This window comes from Ylistrum balloti, unplaced genomic scaffold, assembly GCF_031769215.1.
Source record: "Ylistrum balloti isolate Yb309-2 unplaced genomic scaffold, AGI_CSIRO_Ybal_v1 Utg369938, whole genome shotgun sequence".
In the NCBI taxonomy this organism is placed as follows: Eukaryota; Metazoa; Mollusca; class Bivalvia; order Pectinida; family Pectinidae; genus Ylistrum; species Ylistrum balloti.
The window spans coordinates 841,748-869,299 of NW_026782047.1; the positions used below are offsets into that span (position 1 = coordinate 841,748).

General features: G+C 32.5%; 1 protein-coding gene across 2 annotated transcripts in view; it reads left to right on the forward strand.

Moving 5' to 3' along the window:
• Positions 1 to 21,932, forward strand: part of LOC132547196 (band 4.1-like protein 5) — a 50,795-nt gene extending 28,863 nt beyond the window's left edge. Inside the window, exons 13-19 of one of the 2 annotated variants that reach the window (XM_060210956.1) lie at positions 336 to 536; positions 864 to 921; positions 1,439 to 1,459; positions 6,318 to 6,389; positions 7,358 to 7,439; positions 9,686 to 10,771; positions 18,502 to 21,932. In XM_060210956.1, coding sequence (XP_060066939.1) covers positions 336 to 536; positions 864 to 921; positions 1,439 to 1,459; positions 6,318 to 6,389; positions 7,358 to 7,439; positions 9,686 to 10,771; positions 18,502 to 18,735 — 1,754 coding nt within the window. In that variant the 3' untranslated portion in view covers positions 18,736 to 21,932. The remainder of the gene's footprint in view (positions 1 to 335; positions 537 to 863; positions 922 to 1,438; positions 1,460 to 6,317; positions 6,390 to 7,357; positions 7,440 to 9,685; positions 10,772 to 18,501) is intronic. The other variant, XM_060210957.1, reaches the window with a different exon arrangement.
• The last annotated feature ends 5,620 nt before the right edge of the window (positions 21,933 to 27,552 follow it).

Consider the following 27,552-nt stretch of genomic DNA (forward strand, 5'->3'; position numbering starts at 1 on the left):
GTCACTTTAACAGTATTCAAGTGAAAGCATTTCAGATGAATTTGAAATTTTTAAGGCGACAACTAATATCATCCCCCAACTATGTAATGGTGTTGATGATACCTATGGAAACATCTGTATATTAGTCTTGTCTTGAATGTGTTTTTGTGTATTATTTTACATGGGCTTTCTTGGGAAGAGGATGCATTATTATAAAAAGTCCCCTATCACCTTATTCAGCTCAAATTTGGGATGAAAATTTTTGAAAAATGAAATGATATACCAGTAGCACAATTTTAGACCATAAAAAAAATTACGTAGCACTTTACACTTTTCATTTCTAAATGTTTGTTTAGAAGCATCAGAGGCTGCCCAAGCAAAAATCAAAGGTCTGGATGAAACACGACCATTACGACCTCCGGTACAAAAGGTCAAACCGGATGTTAACAGTTTCCAGAACAACCAAGTTAAATTTACAAGTGGTCCAGCAGTTATCCCTCCTGATCAGATGAAGTGCAATATTCTCAAAGCAAAGATGGAAGAAGAGCTCCGCAAAGGTAATTCAAAGAGAATTACTAGAGATAGCTGCTTAAATTCATATTTATGAAAAAATGCTTGAATCTGAATTGATGTACACTGGAAATATCATTATGATTAAGTGTTTGTTATTAGTTCAAATTGAGAATGGGGTTGGTTGGGCTAGTGATGGAGTAATGATAAGGACGATGATGGGATATAAAAGCTGTATTTCCTGTGGAAGAATGAATCAAAATTATCCATTATTTCAACCCCGATGGAAACTTAGGCCTGCATTTTCATGTGGACCTTTAGTGGTCTGGAAAAATCGCAAGATTATAATCTTGATCATGGTGTTTTACTTTAAGGACAACCAGAGATAGAGAGTGAAGCTGATGAACATACAGATGAAGAGGAACAAAGGAGGTAAGGTTTTCAAAAAATTCATATCTTAAATCATTAAATTTGTCATCTGCAGATGAAAATTGATATAAAAATGATGGGCAAGGTTGGAGAAGTTAACACTGTAAAGTGGTTTTTTTTTTTTTTTTTTTTATTTGAAATTTGAAGAAAAAAATCTGTTTCTCCTTTACCCATGAAAACAATTTTTACAGGAATATCATTAGATATGTAAACCACAGAGGTGTGAGGATAGTCTAATATATCTTAATTCTAGAAACATGTCTAATCTGACCAACATGTGGTGTCATAAGGGGCATCTTTAGCTGATAGATTTTACTCAGGAAGAAATTATTTACTCTCTCATTTCTTGTGTTTGAGGTAATGAATTTAGGTATTTCTGATCTATTTCTTTTTGTCTAATAGCCTTGTTCATTTGTGATTTCAAATAAAAAAAAAAAAAATAAGATTTGCGGATTTCAAAATTTTTGACATCACAAATCACAAACCAATATAATGTATTTTCTGTGATACTTTCATCCAGAGTTAGACGCCCTTATTACTTGTGAGTAGTTTCCACATCCATTGTGTCACACACTGTCGTCCATTGACAGTGTCTGCAAGCTTTGTATACCTGTTACCTCACATGTGAAATTGCCTTTCATCCAATACCACACTATGTTACTGTTGCAATGATATGTACATGCCATTATTTGTCCGTATTACACAGAATGCACCATAAACATGAAACCCACAAAAGTTACCTCCCTTAGTTATTGTGAAGCATCAACATATCTTGTGTGGTATATTTTGAACAATTGTGGTGCTTTGAAATTTCTACAAATATTTAGAATAAAAATAAGACTTTCACTGTAGTATATTTAGTGAACCTTAGTTCTCATGTAGTTTCTTTCTTTTTGAGGTTTAGAAAAGTTCCAAATTATATTCAGATTGACAGAAACACAAAAAAAAGAGATAAAATTAAATTTCACAAAATTGATCAATAGACAAACAGTTTTTCACAATGAAATAAGAAGGAAATGTTTTTTCACAAATTAATGGAAAGGTATTGCCATTGCTGTCTTAAATTTGTACTTCCAATAAACAATATGTCAGATTTGTACTTCAAACAAATAATGTGTCATATTTTTACTTCAAACAATTGTAAATGATGATGTAAGTATATGTAATATCGGAATAGATGAGAATAATTACTGATGTGTGATATGCAGAGCCACATATCTGGTTTAAGGGGACAGCTTGTATCCTATAAACCTACACAAACACCCTACCTTCACCTCTACCATTCCTCAGCTTGTATATCTGTACAACACAAATCACAGACCACACCACAGTCCATCACATGTGATATAAATGATCTTAATATTGTCACTTCTCCCCATGTAACCACGTCTTCATAATATCATGATGGATGAAAAAGAATTAAAATATTTATGATTGATAGGAATTTCCAAAAAAAATTATAGATATGATTAAAAAAAATGTAAAGTATAAAATTTTAGTAACTTTTCTTTAGAAAAAGAAAAGAAAAGAACAAAAAAATGAAACAGAATGTAAACTCGAAGGATCTGTTTGAAGAAAGTATTTCAAACATTTTTTTTCTTGACTGCAAAACTTATTCTTAAGGAAAATATCATAAACAGACATATTTCTATACTTTTTAATGCAATTAAATTTTCAGTGCAAAAAATAAGTTTCTGATCACTTACCTGCAGTAATATTTTGTAAATATTTATCATTATGTGAAACTGTACAGATAACAAATTATTTTGATGGTCATTAATGTGGAATTTTCTTCTTGTTGACATCTATTACATTCCCTATTGTGAAAACCATTATAATAAGAATATAAGTTTGAAGTGTTATGTCTCTTTGCTGAATGAAGTATTGAATAGCCTTGAAAGTTAAATTGAATCTGTTTTTGGTATGTTTTCTTGCCAGTGCTTTCTTTGCATTATGAAACTTGGGCAAGTGTGGAAATAAAATTGCCTTTTTTGTGAATTTTTCATTTTAAAGTTATCAAAATTTTTCATGCATTTGAAAGCTTGCTTAAATGTTCCTTATGAAAGTAAGCTAAGTAGATTTCTGCTGTTTGTCTCATTGTGCCCTATTCCTTTTTATAAAATATGAGTTAACTGCCCATGTGAGCGGGTATTGATTGTTTTTTCATTGTTTTTGAAAAAATAACGTCAGAAATTTCTGAGAAATCGACATGATTTTCTCACGCAAACTAATGACATTATATTCAATACCTGCTGACAAGAGCAGATAGCTGTGTGTTTCAAATTTGACAGAGTTTGAATGTGTTTTGAATTAGATTATTTCTGATTCTGTTAGTATACTATCTAGATTAAACTGTTCTTGGCTTTATGCTTTAATTTTTTTTTCTTAAATTCAAATAAAATAAAACAAAAAAATTATACACTTATAAAGCATACTGTGTAAAGTTAAAAAGACCACTTTCATTTGGTTTAATAAGAAGGGTGTAAAAATGTCTACATTTTGAATTTGCAAGGAAATATTTCAAATTAATTTAGCCTTACAAAGATTGTACAGTCATGTACTTGGAAATTAAATCAAAAATCAATTTTGTAATCTAACAGATTTTTTTTATTTCCAATTGTTGTGTAAATTTTGTTTTGAATATTGAACAAGCAGTTGCAAGGCAAAGTACTTAGTAACATAATTATGAATATTATTACAGAGAAAAAAGTTGGTTCAAGTGTTGAAAATAGAAATTTGATTTCTTGCTTTTAGGGTTTAATGTCATCATTATTGGATTTTGAAAAAAGTTATTAAGCATGCATATTTCCCATCCTGCATCATTTGTCTTGTGGCCTTATTTCATTCCCTTGCTTACAGCGACAGTAACAAAGATGAAGAAAGCGAATCTGAGGATGAAATCAGCCGCACCAAAAAGGGTTTGCGCGTGGATATTAAGTCAGTCGAAGATGACAAGGGACAAGTCAGGTATATATTGTAATTTTACTTAAATTGCAATATATACTCCTTTTTAGAACTAATAATTGCTAATAAGAACAATTCAGTCATTTGATTTATAAAACTTATTGATCAAACGTTCCTGAACTTCTATTTTCATTAAATTTGAAAAATAGAATCAGTTTTGGCTTCGCACCCTCCCCATGGTACAAATCAAAGTCAAACAAAAAGAAATAAAATGGATGTTACAATCATTTGTTTGTCAATGTTGACAAACTTGTTTTATTAAAACATTAGAACCATAGATGAATAAAAGACAATATTGATATTAATTAAACATTATCTAAAAAATTACAGAATTAAAAAAAATCTTTTAACTTTTTCTTGTTACAATTTTTACTTATGACATTTAACTTATTTCTGCATGCATTAGTATACTGTAAAATCATGAATTTTTGTGAGGATTTTGTTTTCGTTGATTTTGTGGATACTCATAATTCACAAATATATACATGTCCATGTACTGTTGAAATCAGTAGTAGTCCTGAACTATGTTAATCCATGAAATCAAGTGTCCACAAAACTTTGAGCCTCACAAAAATAAATCATTTTACAATGCAATATATTCTTTCTAATAACATTGTAAGGCAGAATTTATGTAATTCACACTCCTGTCTATACTGATCTGTACTCACCTCTAACTGTCCAAGTGTATCATACCATCAATTGTAAAGCCAGGCATTAACCACTTTTTAACACTAATTAACTAAAACTCTCATCATGTAGGGAAAAATGAATGCATTAAGCTTAACAATTTTATTCAATAGTAAGTAGATCTTTTTGAGATTATTTACAACCAGAAAAAAAATCGATTATCATGACAGCTAATGTGGAATTGGAAATGTTATTTTCTCTATTGTAAATATACTTAATTTCTTATTGATGCAAAAAATGTTTTTTGGGACAATGGGGCCAATGATCAATTAGCACATCCTTAATAACAGAGGTCATTATTCATTTCAATGCCTTCACTAGGTTTCACATCCAGGATCTCTGGCTTACTATTCTGATGCTCAGCCGATCAAGCTAAAGAGATGTTCTCTCTAACCAAGCTGTATTTTGTGGCTAGTATTTTACCAGGTTTACATGAAAACCACTCAGGAACTGTGATTAGCTTAATCATGACATAGGATTTTAAAGAATTTCTCTACTTACCAAACTGGGCCTGCCAACCTAATTGGCTCAACTCCACCCGTTCATTCAAAATTGATTCCCCAATGATGCTTCAGACCAAAAACCAATTAAATCAGATTTAGTGTTTAGTCTTGCAATAGATAATAACAATTGTATCATTGTAGGTACATCTGAAGTATTTTGTTTTTGTTTGTCTCTTAACAGTACAGCCATTTTAAATTGGAACCTCTTTTTTACAGGAAAAGTCTGAAAAAATGAATGATATATCAAAATTTAGACAGAATATTCAAAAGATATTTAGCTTAGAATAAACATCAAAACAAGAAAAGTATTAATTCATTAAAGTAGTTGCTTAGAATATTTAAAAAAAAAAGCCATTTATAGTTTAGAACACTTTTCGACTTGGAGAGAGAGTGTATGGAGAATGAGTTTTGCTGATGATCCGGGTCTAGGTTATTGTGGTTTGGGCAATAATTTGGACTTGGAAAATATATTAGTCAAGGCATGCTGCACTGGAAGTTTTACTTGGTATGTGTCCCACAGTATGGCTCGTGTGACCATGGTTTTCAAGCTATGCTATGTATTGTATGTTTTTTACTCATTTCTCTGCACTTACACTGCCTGCTTGTTTTTCTTTTATTATTAGTTTTTGTATTAATTACAGGACAATAACATAAACTAACCTATTACCAATATGATATGATGAAGTTCTCAGAGATTCATGATTTTCTAACCTGAACCAACATGTTGTGAAGCAGAGTTTTGCTAATTTATCATAGATACACTATGAAGTTTGTTAAAGGTCATTGTAAAATAATTTGACTGAAACTGGAAAACATTTATATATACCGTTAAATTGTCAGTGATTGTTTTGATCTTGATTATTAAATACCTTGTACTTCTTTGAACATCCTAACAAAAAAACCCACATGTTTGAAAAAACATATCTGTAGAAAAATAAAAGAGATTCATTAATTATGAAGAAGTTTAAAAAAGATATTTTAATCTTTTGAAATAGATTTAAGACAAAAGGAAAACTAATAGTTTGTTAAAAAGATTAAAAATAGTGGGAGACTTAAGAAAGCCCTTGAATTAAAAATTGGAACAAATCTTATGTAACTACATGTCATTCACGAAAATTGACAGATATCAAAAAAGTATATACATGTTGAGGAGAAATAGCTCTGTGTTTCAGTGTTACAAACCTTACAAAATTTGTTTTTCAACAAAATGTTGAGCATTTAACTTTTCCTTCTTTTGTTATCTAGTCCGAGGAGTACACATAGTGACAAAGTGTTCCATGGCTCTGTATCATCTGGTCCTAGTGTCAACAACTCAGGGTAAGTAGGTCATAGAGGTCACAGGGTAAGTAGGTCATAGAGGTCACAGGGCAACAAGGTCAAATATTTTAACAGTATTCATCTCGTTTCAAAAGTGAATTCAATTGTAAAAAAAAAAAAAAAGAAAATTTAACAGATGATAACATCAAATATATCATCATTGAATAGTGATTTGGTCAAATTGTAAAAAAAAAAACCACCACAATTTATAAGGTCAAGTAGATAGTTTTATTTCTGAAATTAAAGAAAAGGAGGAGATAAGTATAAAAGGTATCACAGATGTCAAATGTAAGCATTTAGCATCAAAATCTGTATGTGAAATGGTCTTAGTAGTTTTGATTATACCAAAAGCTTTTGTTTATAAAGAGGGTATAATTGTGTCCATAGGTCTGATAGTGGCAGGTACGCTTCCCCGCCCGTCACAATTTTTTCTGTAGCATAACACAAAAGCATGAAGAGGTATCAACATAAAACTTCATAGGTAGATAGATCGCAACAAGGAGAAGTGCAGTGCATCACTCTCTCGTGAATATTGTAGGAGTTATTGCCCTTCGTTACTTTTCGTACTTAAATTTTGTCCTGGGCATTGCACTAAATATATAAGAGGTATCAACATGAAACTTCATAGGTAGATAGATCTCAACAAGGAGAACTGCAGTGCATCAGAACTGTCACTCTCCTTGGTATATAACTTGGGAGTTAATGCCCTTTGTTATTTTTCATACATAACTATTTGTCCCATTCGGAGAGCATAACTTATCTCTGATGACCCTTGTTAATGATATTTACAGTTGAAATTAATGTCGCAGCTTTGCAGGTAAGTATAATATATATTGTGATAACATACAATACATGTCTAGGAAGTTGTCATTTAAGATTGAATATACATACCTAAGGAAAGTATTATTTCAATGTTTGATGTATTTTTCGTGTCTTCCTTCATTAATGATTAATCATTCATGTTGTAGGGTTGAAGGTCAAGCCCGTTTGACCAATCACAACAATGATGTGTTCATCTTGACACCCCCACCCAGCAGTATCACAAAACAGGTAAATGGAAGGCACATCTAGTATGTAAAATGTTTCTTTCTAATTTTTGTCACACCATTTTTTTTTTAATTCAAAATTTATAGTATTGTGGATACGTTTCCTGTACTGTCTGGTGAAATCGCTAGATAAAAGTAAGATATGGTGGAATACGATTTTGAAAAATGAACTGAATTTGAACAACTCAGCGCAGTAGAACTTATACTTATTTCATTGTATCTCTTTGCAAAAGAGTTCTATATTAAGGGGTTAACAAAGAGTCACTTTCATAGAGTAACTTTAATTTGCTTGTGAATTATTTGTTAATCTTATTCTTGATTCTGATTCATAAGATCATGTTCAAAAATATTAATAAAGGGAGATAACTCATATGAGAACTAAATATGTTTGAGAAGTGTGAAGCTGTTACTCAGGAATTAAGATGATTATTGAAACTGTAAATATTTTTGAATCAAATTAATCTTACTTCACTTTAATTGGTAGAGGAGTATTGTTTTGAAATCTTGATGTGTTTAATTCTTGTTGAGTAAATTTGAAGTTGTCTCTTGATTTGAGAAGAAAGCCTGTTAATCCATTTCTCAGCTTGTATTTTGGAATCTATCTTTAAATTAGTGTTTTTGAAATAAACTTTTCTAAATTATCAGATGTTTGACTAACAGTGTTTCAAAGAACATCTAGTTTCGCTTATTTGACAAGCATGTGGTACTAAAGCAAAGGATATATAACAATTTTTTGAGAAATTTTGTGACTATTGATTTTTTTTAACAATTATTACTCATTGACAATTTGAACAAAAAGAATTGCCTCCAAATTTCAGATTTTCATCTTTCCGGTACAGACTGCAAGCTAATTTCAATTTGATTTACTTTTTAAATTTTTTTTTTTAAATCTTGATTAACAAACAAAATTTAATGCAAATATTTTTACACTTTTCTTTTCAGTTTTGGGGAAAAGTAATTTTTAGAATAATATATTATTTAACATAATGGTGCTAATATACCTATATATATATCATTGTAGAATCACAGGTAGTTTTAATCAATATTTCAGGTGACAGTCACTCATAGTGGTATATCTAGCACTTTGACCGTTGTCCAGTTCTTATAGTGTCCAGTTTTGTTATGTGTCCAAATGTTGTCTTTGACACTGTTTTCATTTTTTCATATTTCATTTTCCATATTGTTCATTGGATATTTCGAATATGTTGTGATTGTTAATTGAGCAATTCACTGAAGTTAAAATGTTCTCAACAAATAGTGTCATCCCTATTTATCTCCCTTCATGTGTATTGTTTAGTTTCCAATTCCTAGCTAAATTACAAAGCTTTGGTCTTCTAGATTTCTTGATAGCAAAAAAGTTTAATTTATATTCTAAGTTACCCAATTGTTTGTCTTTATAGTATAAAACTGAAATTCGTTGAATATCATTTTGAATTGGTTATTCAATTAAACAAGGAAAGTACAAAAAAAATAGAAAAGAGGTAAACAGCTTATGAAGATTGGAATTGAAACAAAAAACAGATTTCTTTTATAATTTTCTCTGCATAAAAATACAATAACACTAGAATTTAGGGTTTATTTTCTTTCATTTTGAAGTAATTTTTGTTACCTGCTTTGTCTAGTGCAGCTGTTCTGCAGCTGTATCCAATGCTTTAGTGACACAATTTTCTGTTTCCTGATTAGGTCTCTATTTATAAATATTGGGTGGAATTTTGAGATAAATTTTTTAGACAATTTGCTGCTTCTATTCTTTATGGTGGCCATGGTTGTGACGTGTGATTGGTGAATTTTACACTTTGGAAGGTCAACAAAACATTTACTGAGGGGAAAGACAATAAGAATATTGATTGGTTTAAAGGAATTTGATTTTTGTTATTGCTTTTAGAATTAAGAACAAAAGTCTGATATTCAGAATAGAAAAGTTGAAAAGACTTACGAAATCAAAATAATTTTAAGAAATATACTCTTGCATATTTATTTCATTTACTTTTACTGAAGGAGGGGGAAAAAAAAGTAAATTTCAATAATGTTTTTTTAAGAAAGATAAAAAATTTGATTTTTCAAATGCAAACTCAGTCTTAGAAATAATAGCATTCAGATGATTTGAAGCAGTTTTATTTTTATGACTATTTTGATGAAACGCTGATTTTACTTATTTTACTATAGTAAATGTTATGTTGTCTTGAGTTTTATGGTATTCCATTCTACTAGTTGACTGTAGATTGTTTCTTTGCTTTTTGTAATGTACAGCCGACAGTGAGCACCACAAGCACAGGCAGCACCGCAGACGGTGACAATACAGACTCCCCACCCCCTGTGGTCCGGGTTCCTAAGTCTAGGGTATTATCTACTGACTCCGAGTCTGAAAAGCCGACCTTGAGAATGCCTTCCTCATCCTCCAGCCTCAAACAGCCTCGGGTGTCGTCCACATCCTCCTCTGGGTCTGTTTCTCCCACTAGCCCTCATATCCCGACCACTCAGTCCACTGCCCCTGCTAGACCCCCACCCCCTAACCGAGGAAGCAACATCCCACGCTTGTCAAGTGCTAGTGAGACACCATCACATGGTAATAATGAAGATGGGGAGATAATTATTGACTTTCCAACTCTGGAGAAGAAAAAGGATAGCAAAATCCCAAAGCCTGCCCCAAGGTCTAGTATTGCATCTCCTAGTACTAATGAGGCCCCAACTCCACCCAAGAGCAAAATTCCTCCTCCCTCTATGATTCCCTCTCCGAGGACTTCAGCCAATCCATTTGCAGCCCCTGCCCCTCCACTACAGCAGAACCCAAGATCCACAAACCCATTTGCTGCTCCACCTCCTCCAAGTCAGATTCCTTCAAAGCCAAGAATGATTACACCTCCAAAGTCTACAAACCCATTTGCTGCACCAGCTCCCCCTCCTCCTCTTCCCAAAAGATCCACCAATCCTTTCCTAGATGATGAGGAAGAGATTGAAGAATCAAACCAACCCTCTCCTACATCACCCAAGCCAGCCTCCTCCTCCATACCTAAATCCCGGGAGTCTCGTATTCCGAAACTTCCCACAAGTCCTACCACAAAAACTGATGACTCTCTTAGGAACAGTTTCAAAAAGGAGAATACTGGGTCAAACAAGAGTCCTACAAGTCAAGATGTGCCTCCCCCTAGACCCCCAAAAGCCCCACGAACCTCTGCCAATCTCAGCTCGATCCCTGTACCCAAATCTGCCACTCTGGCCTCCCCTACTGCTGGTCAAGCCTCGCCCACTTCCTCCCTTTCCACCACCACTACCACCAATACCAACAACACCGTCGGCAAGAAGGAGCAGACTGGGATTCCCGCCCCTGTGGTCATTGTAAGTTTTCTCTCAGCAGTTATTCAGGTCCCGCGTGTACAGAGAGATAATGTTAGGTAGCTTTCTATATCTGGTCTCCTGAAGTGTCTCAACTGGTGACAAAAACTCATAATCTCTGTCTACTGCATTGAAAACAAAATACAGGAAACACAATGGAACCTGTGTTGAAAGACAAAAGTGTTTCATAATGTTTCTAGCAAGACTGATTCACTGTGAACTGGTTTGACAAATTTATTTGCTGATAGAGACGGTCTTCTTAGAAAAAAATTCTGTCAAGAGAATATTACATTCGATAATTTAATTTTTATCTTGCTTCCTGGTAAAAATGTCTTGTTTATAGAGGATGCCTCTAGGAAGATTTCGCTTCAAATTTACAGACCTTGAACAATAACTGACGTCAAAGTTTACTGTTTCACTGTAAAACAGTATTGATGACGAGTCATTTGAGCCTTTGTAAAGTTGAGTATCCAGCAGAAGAGACCAGATGTAGAAGTTGTTGACAATTCTTGTGTACATGCATTGGCTGTATTTCTACATTTTTCTATTTTTCTTTTTTTTTTTTTTTTGCGTTTGGTTGTGGTGCATTTTAGCCGCTGTCAATGTCAAGCTTTCTCCCCTCTCTGTTGTGTAAGTAGGTGATAGTTAGCTGGGTCTATTTCACAAAGTAACCAGAAGACCACCAAATTGGGTCACAAGTTTATACTCATAACTGTAAAATACTACTATATTTATGCTGCAATAAATCCAGACAGTCAAAACATTACCTCTGACTTACAGTCAAGGAGAGTACTAATTACAAAAAAATTCTTACTTTTATGCTGAAACTAAATAATGTGTGGTTGGCTTATTAATAACCGGGAACTGACCTCTTACAGTTTTTCTTTCTGAAAATATTGGCAATTTTTAAAAACATTTTTATGACACCTTGGGAAATCATACAATCTTTGTGAAAATGACCTGGGTATAGGTTGGACTGATGTACTAACCGGTACTACTTTGTATTTAGTTACTTCTACTCACAGATCATGTTTTATTTCCCTTTTATGCACCCATTAATTATGTGATTTAGGAATCTAAATATTATCATACAAGACTACAAAGTTCTAGAATACCTGTACAGTCCAATAATGACCATGTGTTATGCTTTCTTTTTTGTATATAAAATATGAGCATACAGTGCTTTCAGCAAATGTCTGTCCTTTTGTCTGTCTGCAATGTATTAAGGTCATGTCTATTGTCTACATTTGTTGTCATCATGTCATGAAATGAGCAGAGATCTCCACAATATTTTGTATAGAAGGTAGCTAAACTGGGATAATTTATGAAGCTGAGGTTGTTTGACGTTTGTGCCTGTGGATTCCAATGTTGTTTAACTTGTTCTCATTTGAGAAGGTGACAATACCTACTTGGCCTGACCAAGGTTAACATAGTAGTGTTTTCAATGAAGCAGAAGATGCTTACTATTCCAGAACAGCTGGTCTTATTCTTGTACTTTTCAAAAGTCTCTGTAAGTCTTTCTTTTGTTCATAATTTGCCCTAGTTTTTTTTTAAAATTTGAGTTTTAAATATGATTGTGTTGACATGTTGGTATTTTTCGTGTTGATATTGAATTTGAGTTTGGATTATGATTGTGTTTTGTGGTTTTTTTTGCATTAAAACATTCTAATCTAGCATTTAAGACAAGTTTCACTTAATACATGTAAAGTAAAACATTGAACAGTAGAACTCCTTGGGATCATGTAAAAAATTTGAGGAATACAAAGTATTAGAGTAATCGGAGGTTGGTCAAAGCAGCTTGTGATCATACTTGAACACCTAGCATCAGTGATCATACATCACCCCAAGCATCAGTGATCATACATCAACACCCAGTATCAGTGATCATATATCAACACCCAGCATCAGTGACCATACATCAACACCCAGCATCAGTGATACCCAACATCAGTAATCATACATCAACACCCAGCATCAGTGATCATACATCAACACCCAGCATCAGTGATCATACATTAACACCCAGCATCAGTGATCATACATCACACCCAGCATCAGTGATCATACATCACATCCAGCGTCAGTGATCATACATCAACACCCAGCATCAGTGATCATACATCAACACCCAGCATCAGTGATTATACATCAAAACCCAGCATCAGTGATCATACATCAACACCCAGCATCAGTGACCATACATCAACATCCAACATGAGTGATCATACGTCAACACCCAGCATCAGTGACCATACATCAACACCCAACATGAGTGATCATACGTCAACACCCAGCATCAGTGACCATACATCAACACCCAACATGAGTGATCATACGTCAACACCCAGCATCAGTGACCATACATCAACACCCAGCATCAGTGATCATACGTCAACACCCAGCATCAGTGACCATACATCAACACCCAACATGAGTGATCATACATCAACACCCAACATGAGTGATCATACATCAACACCCAGCATCAGTGATCATATATCAACACCCAACATGAGTGACCATACATCAACACCCAGCATCAGGGATCATACATCAACACCCAACATGAGTGATCATACATCAACACCCAACATGAGTGATCATACGTCAACACCCAGCATCAGTGATCATACATCAACACCCAGCATCAGTGATCATACATCAACACCCAGCATCAGGGATCATACATCAACACCCAGCATCAGTGACCATACATCACATCCAGCATCAGTGACCATACATCAACACCCAACATGAGTGATCATATGTCAACACCCAGCATCAGTGATCATACATCAACACCCAGCATCAGTGACCATACGTCAACACCCAACATGAGTGACCATACATCAACACCCAACATGAGTGATCATACATCAACACCCAACATGAGTGATCATACGTCAACACTCAATATAATGGCACCACGAACTTGAGAGTGCAAGAAATGGCAAAATAACATATCATTTTGTAGTTAAATTTAGTACGGTAACCAGCTAGAAGTTGCTGATGAGGTGTAACATTGTCAGGTTATATCTAGATAAATTGTAGTCTATTATTAACCCTCATGGTATTGTACTCTGGAAGCTTGACATTGCATACATGTATTTTCTTAAATCAAATGTAATACTTGGGACCTGAATATTTAAAGAATGAGAAAATTTGCTGAATAAAGTATAAATTTAATGAGCAGTACATTTATATACCAATTATAAACTAATAGTAGGAAATAGTTTTCATTTTATTTAAATACTTAATTATAGAATAGATATTTAGAGTATGATAGTAAATATATTGTGTATCCCTATTTACTGTATTTCAGGATACTGTAATTCAGATCTCAGTATTTCATTCTCATTTCTATGTTGTTGTTTTTTTGGTTCTGTTACCATAAATATCAGTTATTTGATATTTTAATGATACAAAATATCAGTAGTTTTTTTCTGTCCTAAAAAAGAAAAAGTGAAAGAAAAGAAAAATAAAATTTCACATTGGCATTATTTTCGTTTCATATTGCAAATATTTGCTTTCTTTCTATAATATATATATGTATATATATACACACCCCTATATGTAGAATCTAGTAATATTGATGGTATGGTCCTGTATTGGTACTGTATCCTAAAAACAAGTGTTCGTTGGATGTGTTATACAGGAGTAGATATATGATTAATAAAGTACCTAATAACAACAGTACGGACAAGTGAATTGTAAAATTTTCGAGGCAATCTTCCTCTTTATCAAGACACAAATTTTAGATAAATTACATTACATCCAAAGAACATAAAACAAATACAAAGTGTTAGATTGAGAGTGGTGGTGTAAATTTAGGTGTCTCGATAATCCCTTCGGCTGATGGACACCGAAGGCCCTTTATACGGGTTGTGCGGAAGATGGTGATTGAAATATCAAAATTGTTTTATATCAATCTCTCTATGCTTTACACTGTAGACACTGAGTGTATATGTGATTGCCACGAAAACAATTGCATGTCACACTCTGAGGAAAGTGATTTATCCTGATAAAGGGGCAAGTTGCTTCAAAAATTTTGTAATTCACTTGTCTGACTATCATTATTACTTCATTGGTATATTATTTATATATATTCAGTCTAGCAAAATGATTTATTTTAGGAGAAAATAATAATCATAATTAATATGTTTTCATAAAAGGTAAATTTATAATAGACATTTGTTTACCCAATAGCCACCTGATTCTATAACGGTCATATTTATAGCTAATCAAATATTCATGTGTCTGATTTCAAGTGCAAAATTTGGCCAAATTTGCATGTTGCTATTTTTGTATATTTTGTGTCTGCATTTGTGTTTCATTTATCCAAAAAGTGTTCTATCAAGTATTTGCTCGCGATGTATTCTTTTTTCTTTTTCGCTTTTTGAGAATGTCATTTAATTTGCATATTGTATATCATAGCATTTTGATTGGTTGATATTATGATTTAAATAGATATGATTCTTGCAATCAAATTATGTTTAACAAATGCATGATTTTAGGCATGATTGATATGCAAATGAAGTTATTGTTTCTATTGAATGTAAACATACTTTTATATTCCTATTACACTATTTTTGCATTTTTGATTTTGTTTTTGATTTATTTGCATACATTATATGGTGATTTTTTGATTGGGTGGTTTATTCTCCTCTCTCCATAGACGTCTAGACGCAGACCTTGCCCTAACATGAGCGATAATGTGTAGTGGTTACGGTAATACATTGTACGACCCGCCAGTGGTCTACTTTTACAGCTGTGTGCACTTTTCTGTACCTACTGTTGCCTAGCAACAGAAGCACGCAGTCACTTGTCTCAGATACATGAGTTGCATGATCTAGTTCTGGATTCACATGTCAAGGATCTCTCAATTTCACACAAAACAAGGAAACAATTCTCATTGCACTTCTTTGTCAAAACTAATTTTCATTATTTTTCTTGAGCTTGACTGATCTGTCGCTTAACGAAAGCTTACATTAAAACTTTCATTTGGCTTAACAAGTACACTTTATAAAAAAGTATAAGTTTTGTGCTCAGTTAGCTCTCTTAATCCTGATGTAAGGGTGGCAGTTATTGTTATACCAGGTACTCAGAGTCAAGTTGACATGAGTTTAGTCTTCAGACCTCTTCATTTTAAAAAGGTCGTACAGGACAAAAACCTAGAAAATAGCAATGTTCAAAGGGTTCTGTATTTTCCTGTTTTTCAAAAATGGAATAATTTGAAAATAAATGTGAAAGAGAATTCCATTCCTCTTTTTATGACTTCCTTTGGAAAAAATAATTTTCACTGATGCAAGCTTTTGGGAAATTTGAACTACAAAAAAAAAAAAGGAAAACAAATATCTTTACTGTAAGTTAGAGGTAAAATAGTGCTAAAAAATTAAAAGATAAATGTGAAGGTAGGGAAATTCTGTTATGAGCAGAAGGCATGGATGAAAACCATGAAAACTGTGGATAATCTTACAAACATTCAAAATGTACAACTTCTGTGTTAACATTCATCCTCTTGGATTGAAGTTAAAATGTAAATTTTTTGATGATTGACACCAAAGATGTGTAAAAGTTCTATGTAAAATATGTCCCTTTTAGCGTTAACCTGTATCTGAGACGGCTAAAGGCGTTGCTTGCTTGCTATAGAGGCTTTCTTGTAGTGTTTCTTCTTCTTTTGTTTTTTTTTTTTTACATCAGTAACTTTAGTGTTGTCTAGATGCATTGTTATTTGGTGACAGTTTGAAGAAGAATAATTTACTAATTTCTGTTTTGTAACTTTTGTTTATAAATGTAGATTATGTCATTGATCATTCTAGGAATGGTAGGACTAATATAGACTTAATGTTTTACAGTGCACATACTAAACAAGCTTTATCATTTTAACAGGATAGATAGAACAAAACTGTAACAATTTCATTTTTACTAAAATATCACGTGTCATACTCTGTTAAGTGAAGAAGTTGCCTAACCCCCCCCCCCAATTTTTTTCCCTCAATAAAACGTAAAATAATTTTTGTTTCAAAATTTAACATCCTCTTATAAAACTTCTTAGTTAATTCTAGAATTTGTGTTTTCATTTGAATATTTTAGAAAACGTATAATATTAAAAAAAACTTTGAAAATTTTGAATCATTTAGTTTGTTAAAAATTTGTGGTGAGTTTAAAAATCTGTTTATTTAATCAAAGCTCCCTGTGAATTTATGAATAGGTATACTTAAGTAAGATATATTAATTCAAGGGCCAGTATACTTATTTTAAACTCCTTGAACTAATTCTGCATATTTTCATTCTGTGGTCACTGTTAATGCATAAAAATCTTGCTTTTTCATATGTTCATTTGTTTGGAAAATAACTTTCTGATTTGAGAAAATATGCATCATTGAATATGTCTCAGAGTAATATTTCAATGTAATATTATATATGGCTGTTCAAAATGTAACCATTTAATGAAGAAAAATACAGGTGTGGAAACATAAACATATTACTGTCTTATAATTCAGAAATATTAAGTAACTTCTGGTGTTGATATATTAGCTGTAACTTTCTACCCTTGATGGACACTGTTCTTTCACACATCACAACAGATAAACAGAAGCTAAACGAAAAATTCACACTCAAATCTGCCTATTGTTCATAAACAAATTTTTTTTGCTTATTAAAAGTTTGTATAATTTCTTACTTCAGTTTTACATACTGGTATTTTTTGTTTGTTTGTTTTTTTTTTTGTATTAATTTTTTCCTGTATCTATATGTGTTAATTTCATGCTTTAGTCAAAAACATCTGTTAGAATATAGATATGGGACAAGAATACATTGTACATGTACTTATTTTGAATGTGATATCATGCCTGTAATTGCATATCCCAGCATTATACCGACTTTTATTATGTAGAACCAGCTCAACATATAGAATATACATGGTATATGATATATGTCATATTCTGTTAGATTGCCATATAAATAATCACATATTCATCATATATTCTGTATACATGACACATCTATAATTTTTTATAATTTAGATTAGGTCCAGTTTGGATTATTTGTTACCCCTTCAAATTTAAGTTCTAGATAGGTATAAATGATAGGAATCAGGGCATTCTATCAAGGTTTGAATGCTGTTTGATATTGCTGGACAAAAAGCTATATCATTACATACAGTAGTTTAACCACACGGTGACGGGGAAAATTCATTATTTATGTGTGGTGCTGGAGAAGGATATTATTATCAGAGAGAAATGATTGTATTGTCTAACATTAAAAGATAATTTAATACATCATAATTAATATGAAATTATTTTAATAGACATTAAAGTTGTTTGATAAAGAATAACTGTGTGTCATACATAGAAATGTATCTGTAGTTGTATACTGCATGGCATGATCTATATCTAGAAAACTTAGGTTGACTTTTTAAGAGTGAAAACAAAGTCTTGAAATAACAAACAACCTCTGTTTTGCATGAATTAATGCCTTACACTAAGAATAATTTAAATCAATTTTTCTTTAAAAAGATTAAATGATTCTCTGGCTTATTTTTGTGAAGTAAAACAGCTCTACTATTGTACACTTAAATGTATGATTAAAAATTTGGAGATTTATAACTGCATGACTTGCATGGAAGAAAACTACAAGTTTAATTGAATTGGAAAATTTTAGATTAATTTTTACAGATGCTGTTATAAGAGATGAACATAATTTTACATGTTATATGCTTTGTCATTTTTCAGGAAACATCATTTTCCGGGAACAAGATGGTGACACGTACAACCTCTGCAACAAGTACAAAGAGTCTACCAGGTGGGCAAACCCATGTCAGTCACATGATCACAGTGTCACGCAATAAGTCAGACTCAGGTAGTCGCAACACTGCTATCAATGGTGATGGATTATCACCGTGGCATGTGGAGCCACAGGAAAAGCCCCCTGTACAACGGAAAGTCACGCTGACAACAGAACTGTGAAGATCTTAAGTCATCCATTAATTTCTCTGTTCTTGTAATTCACTTACGAAGAGACGCATTATCATTTTAAAGTTCAGCTTCTTTTTTGCCTTTCAGCTTTTATCTGTTATGTTTAATATGAGCAAAAATGCCTGTATATTTCAGTTGTTGGAAAAATTGGTTCATAGCATAAAGAGATTAGAACTCTGCAAGTTATACAGTTTGAATATCAACTAGCATAGCAGATAAATTGTGTTGTCTTTTTTAATATAAAGAAAAGAAGCTCCTAGAATGTTGACCAATTTAGAAGATTGGAGCTAAATAAACTTACAGAGATATTGTTTTTTTTTACATGGATCAAACTGAGAGACGTACAGAAACTTAAATGGAACAAAAGAAAATAATTCAGAATCATATTTTGTTAGGAGTATTGTAGGAAAACCTATGGTCATGAACCATGCAAGGAAGCTGGTCTTTTTTCATGTGCACATATTACTAAATTTCAGGTTTTTGATAGAAAGGATGTTTTAAAAGATAAGTGAAAGGGCTGCTTTTTAATTGTTATCATATAAACATTTTAAAACAAGGATGACTTGATTAGCGTCTGAATCTTTGTCATTGTATAGTTGTTATTTTCTTTGACAAGGAAATTTATTGTTGGTTTTTATGTAAGACAAGGTTGTCGGAGCACTGACTTCAAATATCATGTGGTATTAGTGTTTTGATTGAATTTTTTTTTCTATCACTTTTATGAGTAAAGATCTTTGTTATGATAACAACCAAAGTCTTGTAATATGTAGAAGATACCAGTTGAAAATTGTCTTTAAGATACACTGTTTTACTATAGCAAGCATTGCTTTATATTTTATTAGATATCCTCTATGCTTGATTATCTTACTGCTATATTCATTAATGGCAACAAAAATTACATATCAATTATAAACGATGCAAAATCATGTATGATGGGGTGTATTTTTAGAATTTGTACACATAATATAGAATTTGAATATAAAATACATATCAAACTATTTGGGGGCTTCAGACAGTTTTAAATGTCCTGTTAAAGTGTCTTTGTGTATAATGATGTGATTTTAATTAATCAACTTTAATGAATTGATCAATTTTACATCTTGGAAGTTTAATTTTATCTCAAAATATTTGATTTTCTTTAAATATTGAAGAATATATATTACTATGTATGATACAGCACCATAATAATAGGACTTTTTTTTTAAGAAAAACATTTTTGGTCAAATTGCTTTTTTGATGAAATGTATTTCGAAATCACATGTTGCCTAATGGGTATTGCTTGAAGGAACTCCAGCTGAAGCTGGACTGAAATAGTTTTGGATTAAAAAAAAAATACATAGGATTCCTTATGTTCAATTCTTATCTACAAGACGGGAAAATGTGTTGTTCTAGTCAAAATGTGACTCAAGACTTTCTACTAATGATTACGAGGAAAATGGAACTAAGATTAATATGTAGCATAATCAGAAAATATATTCGGTTAACCTATTGTCATGTGACTAGAACCAAAACAAATAACTGTTCCACTAGCCGTGTATATAGATAAGGACATAGATTGTGAACCATTTTTAAAGGTGTTGAGGTGTCCTGGAAAGCTTTTTTGTTGTTGACTATTGTGAACTTCTGATTGTGTGTTTGGTTGTGGACACGGACAGAAGAATTACTGAGTTGTAAACAACCTTGTCATAAATTATCAGATTGGACATATTTTGTAATTTCATCATCAGGTCCGCTTGCCCATCTTTCATTATACATAGACATTGATAGTGGCATAAAGGAATGGTATAGGATTTCAGATTGTAATGTTAAGCATTCTGAATACCAGAGCTTGCCAGAGTATATTGTGCACGTGACATTATCATCGTAGATTTGTTATCAATTGTGAGTGTTCATCAATCATTCCATTTTACATATTATGTCTTGGATCTGTCAGGTCATCTTTAATCTGGGTTATTTCTTATTTCAGACCAAGACTTTAGAACAAATTAAACATTTCAACATATATATATATATACATATAAATATATACACATAATGTCATGTTATTACATATTACTGCTGTCAAAATGAAATTTTGCCAGCTTCTGTAATTTCGTTATTTCCAAAATATGTTGTTTGTTACTAATTTGGAATTCTGCACTAACATTTACATATACACAAGGAAATATTTTGATTTAACCTTGTGTATTAGTAGAAATAAAATCATTCCATATTCTTTTACTTTTACCACAAACAATAAATTTGGGTACAAATTATGTTCAATTTTCGTACGAAACTGCCGATAAGTAGGTAAATTGAAACATTCAAATGTGATTTTCAAAAAAAAATTATTCAAGCATTCCTTTAATGACAAGTGATTTTTTTTCTGTTGTTAAATAAAGTGGGTATTAGATATTCATCATTCCAACGTTTTAAAGGCTCTTGGTTACTGTTTTCTGGTGGAGTTGGACATGAAAGATTTTAATCTTTGTTTGTCCTTCAGTTTACAATAGGTTGTGGAAAATTTTACTCAATGTTATAAGTACTTCAATTCAGATTTTTTCTCTTTTTTTTTTTTTTTTCAAAGTTAAGTGTTGTGGCTAAGATATTACATTTTATGATACAGGTTTTAGGTTGTGAAGTTTTATTATTTTGGTAGCACATGTATATACATAGTCATACCATGATCTGGTTGAGTGAAATAAATTACATTGTAACAATTTAAAAATCTTACCATTCTGTTTATACTGAAGGTATAATGGTGGAACATTTATCGACCAAGTACCTGATGAAGTTTCTTTATTTCATTAAGTGTTGTTAAATATTTTCTGTCTGTATAAATGATTACCTATTTTTGCCCTATGAATGACACTTGTAAACTATGATATGTATTTGTATTGTGGGGATTTGTCATGGACACACCCAGTGTCCAAACCTTGACAAGCATGTGACAGTCACTGTGAAGCATTCTAAATATAACTGATGTTTTACATTTCTTTTGGTTTTTAAGGTAAGTCCTATTTGTTTATGTCGTGTGTCATCCAATTGTCCATGTTTAAAATGTGTATTTGCCAATGATAGTATTTTCAGTTTTTTTTTTCACTTCTTGCCTCCATTTTTTTCTGTGTATTTAATATGTTATGTGTAAAAATGTTGCTTGCAAAACATCAGTGATTTTTATTCAACAAAGATTGAATTTCTGCTTGACTTGCGATTTTTTTTTTGTTTTCAGTTTTAAAGAATTTGTTTCATTAAATTACTTTTTTTGTATTTTAATTCCATTTTTTTTTATTGTTTAAAGTCATGGTTCATATGAAAATTGTATTAATTGTTTTATTGAGTACAGTTAAAAGCAGTAAACATGCGACTTGTGTAAGGAAAGTTCCTCAAAATACAAAGGGATCTAAGGAAGAAATTGAAGTTGAAAAGTTTTCTTTTAAAAGCTGAATAATTAGATTTTGGTGCTGACTTTTAACTTCTATCTTCAAAAACAGAAAAAAATCCCAGGAAAAAATTTAAGTACAAATTGGTATAAACAAGTCAAAATCAGTATTAGATACAATGCTGGAAGTTCTGATCCGAGACATTTAAAACCAGAAACGGTGAAAAGTCTTTAAGTTCTATCTTACATTAGGTAATTATATTTTGGCTCCAGCAAGGAACGTACCCTGAAGTAAGACCTCTCCCATAGTGTAAAAGTTAGAATTATAATTTAGGGAGGACTTATTTAGCTACTACTTTTACATTACTTTGATAAAATTGATGATTTTGCACAAATGAAGAAAGGGGCTTATTTGTGGCAGGGGCTTACCTAACTGGAAATATAACTAGATTCTTATGATGTTAAATTTTGTATATATGACTTATTTCTGGGCTAAGTGTTGTATTTCATCTGTTGTGATTTCACTGTGTTGACTTTGTACTGGGGTGATTCCTACTAAGTAATATTGATTCAAATACGCAATTTATCCAAGGATTCCGTATAAAGCTTGTCAGGTAATGAAAATAGGGGAATACATAGCTCTGTAATAGTGTTATATTCACACCAACTGTGGGGAAAGAAAATCTGTCACAGGCAACAGTTGATTCAATTTATAATATAGTAACTGACTGTATGCTTCAGGAATATAGACATTTCAGTAGAAAGTTGGGACAACTTTAATTGTATCTCATGGTATGCATGCTAACAAAACTTTTTACCCGACTCTTGTCTTTCATTAGGGGCTCTTCCTGGACAATTTTATGGACAGCTGTTCGGTTCACCTTACAATTTAAACGAAGTAAACCCCGCTGTGGGAAGGTAACATAAAACTGTATAAATAGGGGGATTTAATGTCATAATTCTATAAATACAATCTGCATAAGATAAGGTTAGTCAAGATGTATGTATGCTTTAATTTTTCATGTCGATTGAGGGTGTTTGATAAGACATGTTTTGGTTTATGTTGAAATAGGGACTAAAATTGATCAGAAGGATAATGTACCTTAAACTGAGAAAAAAGGAAATAAAAGATATTACATTTTAAAACTGAGAATAAGGCAATTAATATATTCAGTTAATAAATTAGTGTTATTGTGCACTGAAATAGGGATTTAAGGCCATTGAAGTTGTAAGACACTAACTGGGGTATGAGGCCAGTAGTAGATTCATATTTCATTTGGAAAATTAATGCCCTACTCACAAGACCTATGCATTAATAATCATTAAAACTGCATGTGCCTTGTTTATTGGTTGGGAACTTGTTGTGAAACATCCAATTTTATATAGTTGATGATCAGATGTAAATTTTGCTCACATTATTAATACAAACACATGATATTGATGTAGAATATCATGCTTGTATATTTTTGGTGTAAAAATTTAAAACCATTTTAAACAAATTATGTATTGGTGTATGATGACCTGGATTTGATGTTATCAAGTTTCGTAAAGCAGAGATGAAAAAAAAAAAAATCAAACATCCAACCATCTTCCATTAAATCAACTTTTTACTCTTGGAAGTCATTTTTTTTGTTGTTGAAATTTGATACACTGTGTTTAGATTAATGGTTTACAAAAAAAAAAAATTTTATTTGATATACGAAAATTTTGAAATCTTAAAATGGAAATTCTGTCTTGAGTAACTTGATACCACAAAGATCCTGATGTGTATAGATTATTCAATACAAATTTGTAATTAGTTATTAGTTGAATTAATATGCTAATATTTGCCAGTCATTATATAAATAAACGAAATGTATGAAAAATCCATAACATCATTTCTTTGGTATCTAATCTTTTATCTGTCAAATTAAACACTATATTTTCAATTCTTGTCAACTTAATCAATCAATAATATTAAATATGATATTATATTCCTCATTTATGTATTTTGGGAGCAGTGTGATATTCTATTCCTCTGCTCTTTCTGTATATTGTATAAGATCACCATTCGTGCCATTGTCACACTTGCTACAGCTGTCTAACTTTCTACTACACAAATGTGCTTCATCTTGGAATAAATATGTTAATAAGTGTATTTATTATTGTTGTTGTTTATTTTATTTTTTTTTGTATCTTTATATGACCAGTATAAGTCTCCCAATTCAGCTTGAATGGGGAGAATGAATGCCTGCTCACAGGATCTATGCATTAATTGTTATTAAATCTGCACATGCTTTGTAAGATGGATTTGTGTAAATGAAATAAGTTTAGTTCACCATCATTGCCCTACATCCATGGTCAATTCATCCATAAACAATTTTTGTTATCGCTGTTTCTTGAGAAGTACTCTATGGATCTCTCTCAAATTTCTATGTAGGTTCCCCTTGGTCCCTACTTTCGTGTGTTTGATTTTGAGACTGATCTGAGGAAAAAATGGCGAAGAGGTAGTCATCTGTTTGTTATTGCTATTTCTGGAGAAGTACTGGATGGATTTCCCTCAAATTGTCTATGTAGCTTTCCTTTGGCCCATAGTTGTATTTATTTCAATTGGGAACTGATCAGAAAAACAAAATGACTGAAAGGGGACCATTTTGGGTTTTGATTTTAAATGCTTGTAATTGCTCTTTCTAGTATTCTATTGATTTCTATCATATTTCATATGTAGGTTTCCATTGGTCCCCAATTGTGCCCATTTGATTTTGGGTCTGTATTAAGTGTCACTAAAACTTTGTAATATTGCCTTCAATGTCACTGGAACCTTGTAATATTGCCTTCAGTGTTACTGGAACCTTTGTAATATTGCCTTCAGTGTTACTGAACTTTGTAATATTGCCTTCAATGTCACTGGAACCTTGTAATATTGCCTTCAGTGTTACTGAACCTTTGTAATATTGCCATCAATGTCACTGAACTTTGTAATATTGCCGTCAGTGTCACTGGAACCTTGTAATATTGTCATCAATGTCACTGAACTTTGTAATATTGCCTTCAGTGTTACTGGAACCTTGTAATATTGTCATCAATGTGACTGAACCTTTGTAATATTGCCTCCAATGTCACTGGAGCCTTGTAATATTGCCTCCAATGTCACTGGAACCTTGTAATATTGCCTTCAGTTTCACTGAACCTTTGCTCTCTCCAAAAATTCCTGTGACGTCAGACATTCATGAAATATCTAGGTCAGACAAGTATTTCACCTTTGACCTAGGTCAAGGTTACCCTCCACATAAAGTGCGAAGTAGCAATGGTATTTCACCCCTACTGTCTTCATTTGAATTGGATATGATGCCACATTCTATGAATTATCGTTTTGCATCAGGAGAAGGCAAATCCCATATTGCAGCAACTGATAGCGTAAAAAAAAGACCGAGAAAAATCATGAAAAGTATAGACTCCAGATTTGTTTCTTAATTGACAAGGCAAAAGTGGGACAAAATGGAGAACTCCTATGTAATAAAGCGGTATTGTCTGTAAATGTCTAGGTGTCATCGGTTATTATGACGAAAGTTATTTTCAAAAGCGGGGTATGTAATGGTGTACCAAGTGCAAATCCTCACGTAATTAATAAATAGATATAGCTTATCATCCAGGAGAAAGGGACATAACTCAAGGAGCAGTGAATGCCTCTCCCATTGGCCATTCTATGAAATGGCCTAAATATTAATGTATCCAAATTAGATCGAAATATCCATAATACGCTCCTCGGGAGTAATTCATTATGGATATAACCAACATTAATGATAAACTCGAGCACGTGAAGAAATATTATTTATTGTGAATTAAGATCATAAAACAACAATCAAATGGACAGGAGATAAGGATATGATCAACACGTAAGAATAAGGACAAGGGGTAAGAGTTTAGACAGGAGCTAGGAATATGATCAACACGTAAGAATAAGGACAAGGGGTAAGAGTTTAGACAGGAGCTAAGAATATGATCAACACATAAGAATAAGGACAAGGGGTAAGAGTTTAGACAGGAGATAATAATATGGACAGGAGATAAATATATGGACAGGAGATAAGGATATGGACAGGAGTAAAGAATATGGACAGGAGATAAGGATATGGACAGGAGATAGGGATATGGACAGGAGATAAGGATATGGACAGGAGTTAAGGATATGGACAGGAGATAAGGACATGGACAGAATATAGACAGGAGATAAGAATATAGACAGAAGATAAAATATGGACAGGAGATAAGGATATGGACAGGAGTAAAGAATATGGACAGAATATGGACAGGAGATAAGGATATGGACAGGAGAAAGGGATATGGACAGGAGATAAGGATATGGACAGGAGATAGGGATATGGACAGGAGATAAGGATATGGACAGGAGTTAAGGATATGGACAGGAGATAAGGATATGGACAGGAGTAAAGAATATGGACAGGAGATAAGGATATGGACAGGAGATAGGGTATGGACAGGAGATAAGGATATGGACAGGAGATAGGGATATGGACAGGAGATAAGGATATGGACAGGAGTTAAGGATATGGACAGGAGTAAAGAATATGGACAGGAGTTAAGGACATGGACAGGAGATAAGGACATGGACATGATATAGACAGGAGATAAGAATATAGACAGAAGATAAAATATGGACAGGAGATAAGGACATGGACAGGATATGGACAGGAGATAAGGATATGGACAGGAGATAAGAATATGGAGAGGAGATAAGGATATGGACAGGAGATAAGAGTACAGACAGGAGATAAGGATATGGACAGGAGATAAGGATATGGACAGGAGATAAGAATATGGACAGGAGATAAGAGTACAGAAAGGAGATAAGGATATGGACAGGATACAGACAGAAGATAAGGATATGGACAGGAGATAAGAATATAGACAGAATACAGACAGAAGATAAGGATATGGACAGGAGATAAGGATATGGACAGGAGATAAGAATATAGACAGAATACAGACAGAAGATAAGGATATGGACAGGAGATAAGGATATGGACAGGAGATAAGAATATAGACAGAATACAGACAGAAGATAAGGATATGGACAGGATATATACAGGAGATAAGAATATGGACAGGATATGGACAGGAGATAAGAATGTGGACAGGAGATAAAATATGGACAGGAGATAAGGATATGGACAGGATATGGACAGGAGATTAGAATGTGGACAGGAAATTTGGATATGGACAGGGGATTAGAATGTGGACAGGAGATAAGAATATGAACATGATAAAATGCATCTGCAGTTAATGGAGACTACGTCAACATGGAATGTGAATAATGATATGATTGTGATGCATAACTAACAAAATGCAGAAACTATATTTAACTGTTTGTTAATCTGTATGTAGCGACTCCATGTGTATATGATGGATATCGATTATTGATTAGTTTAAATTTACAAGACAAAAAT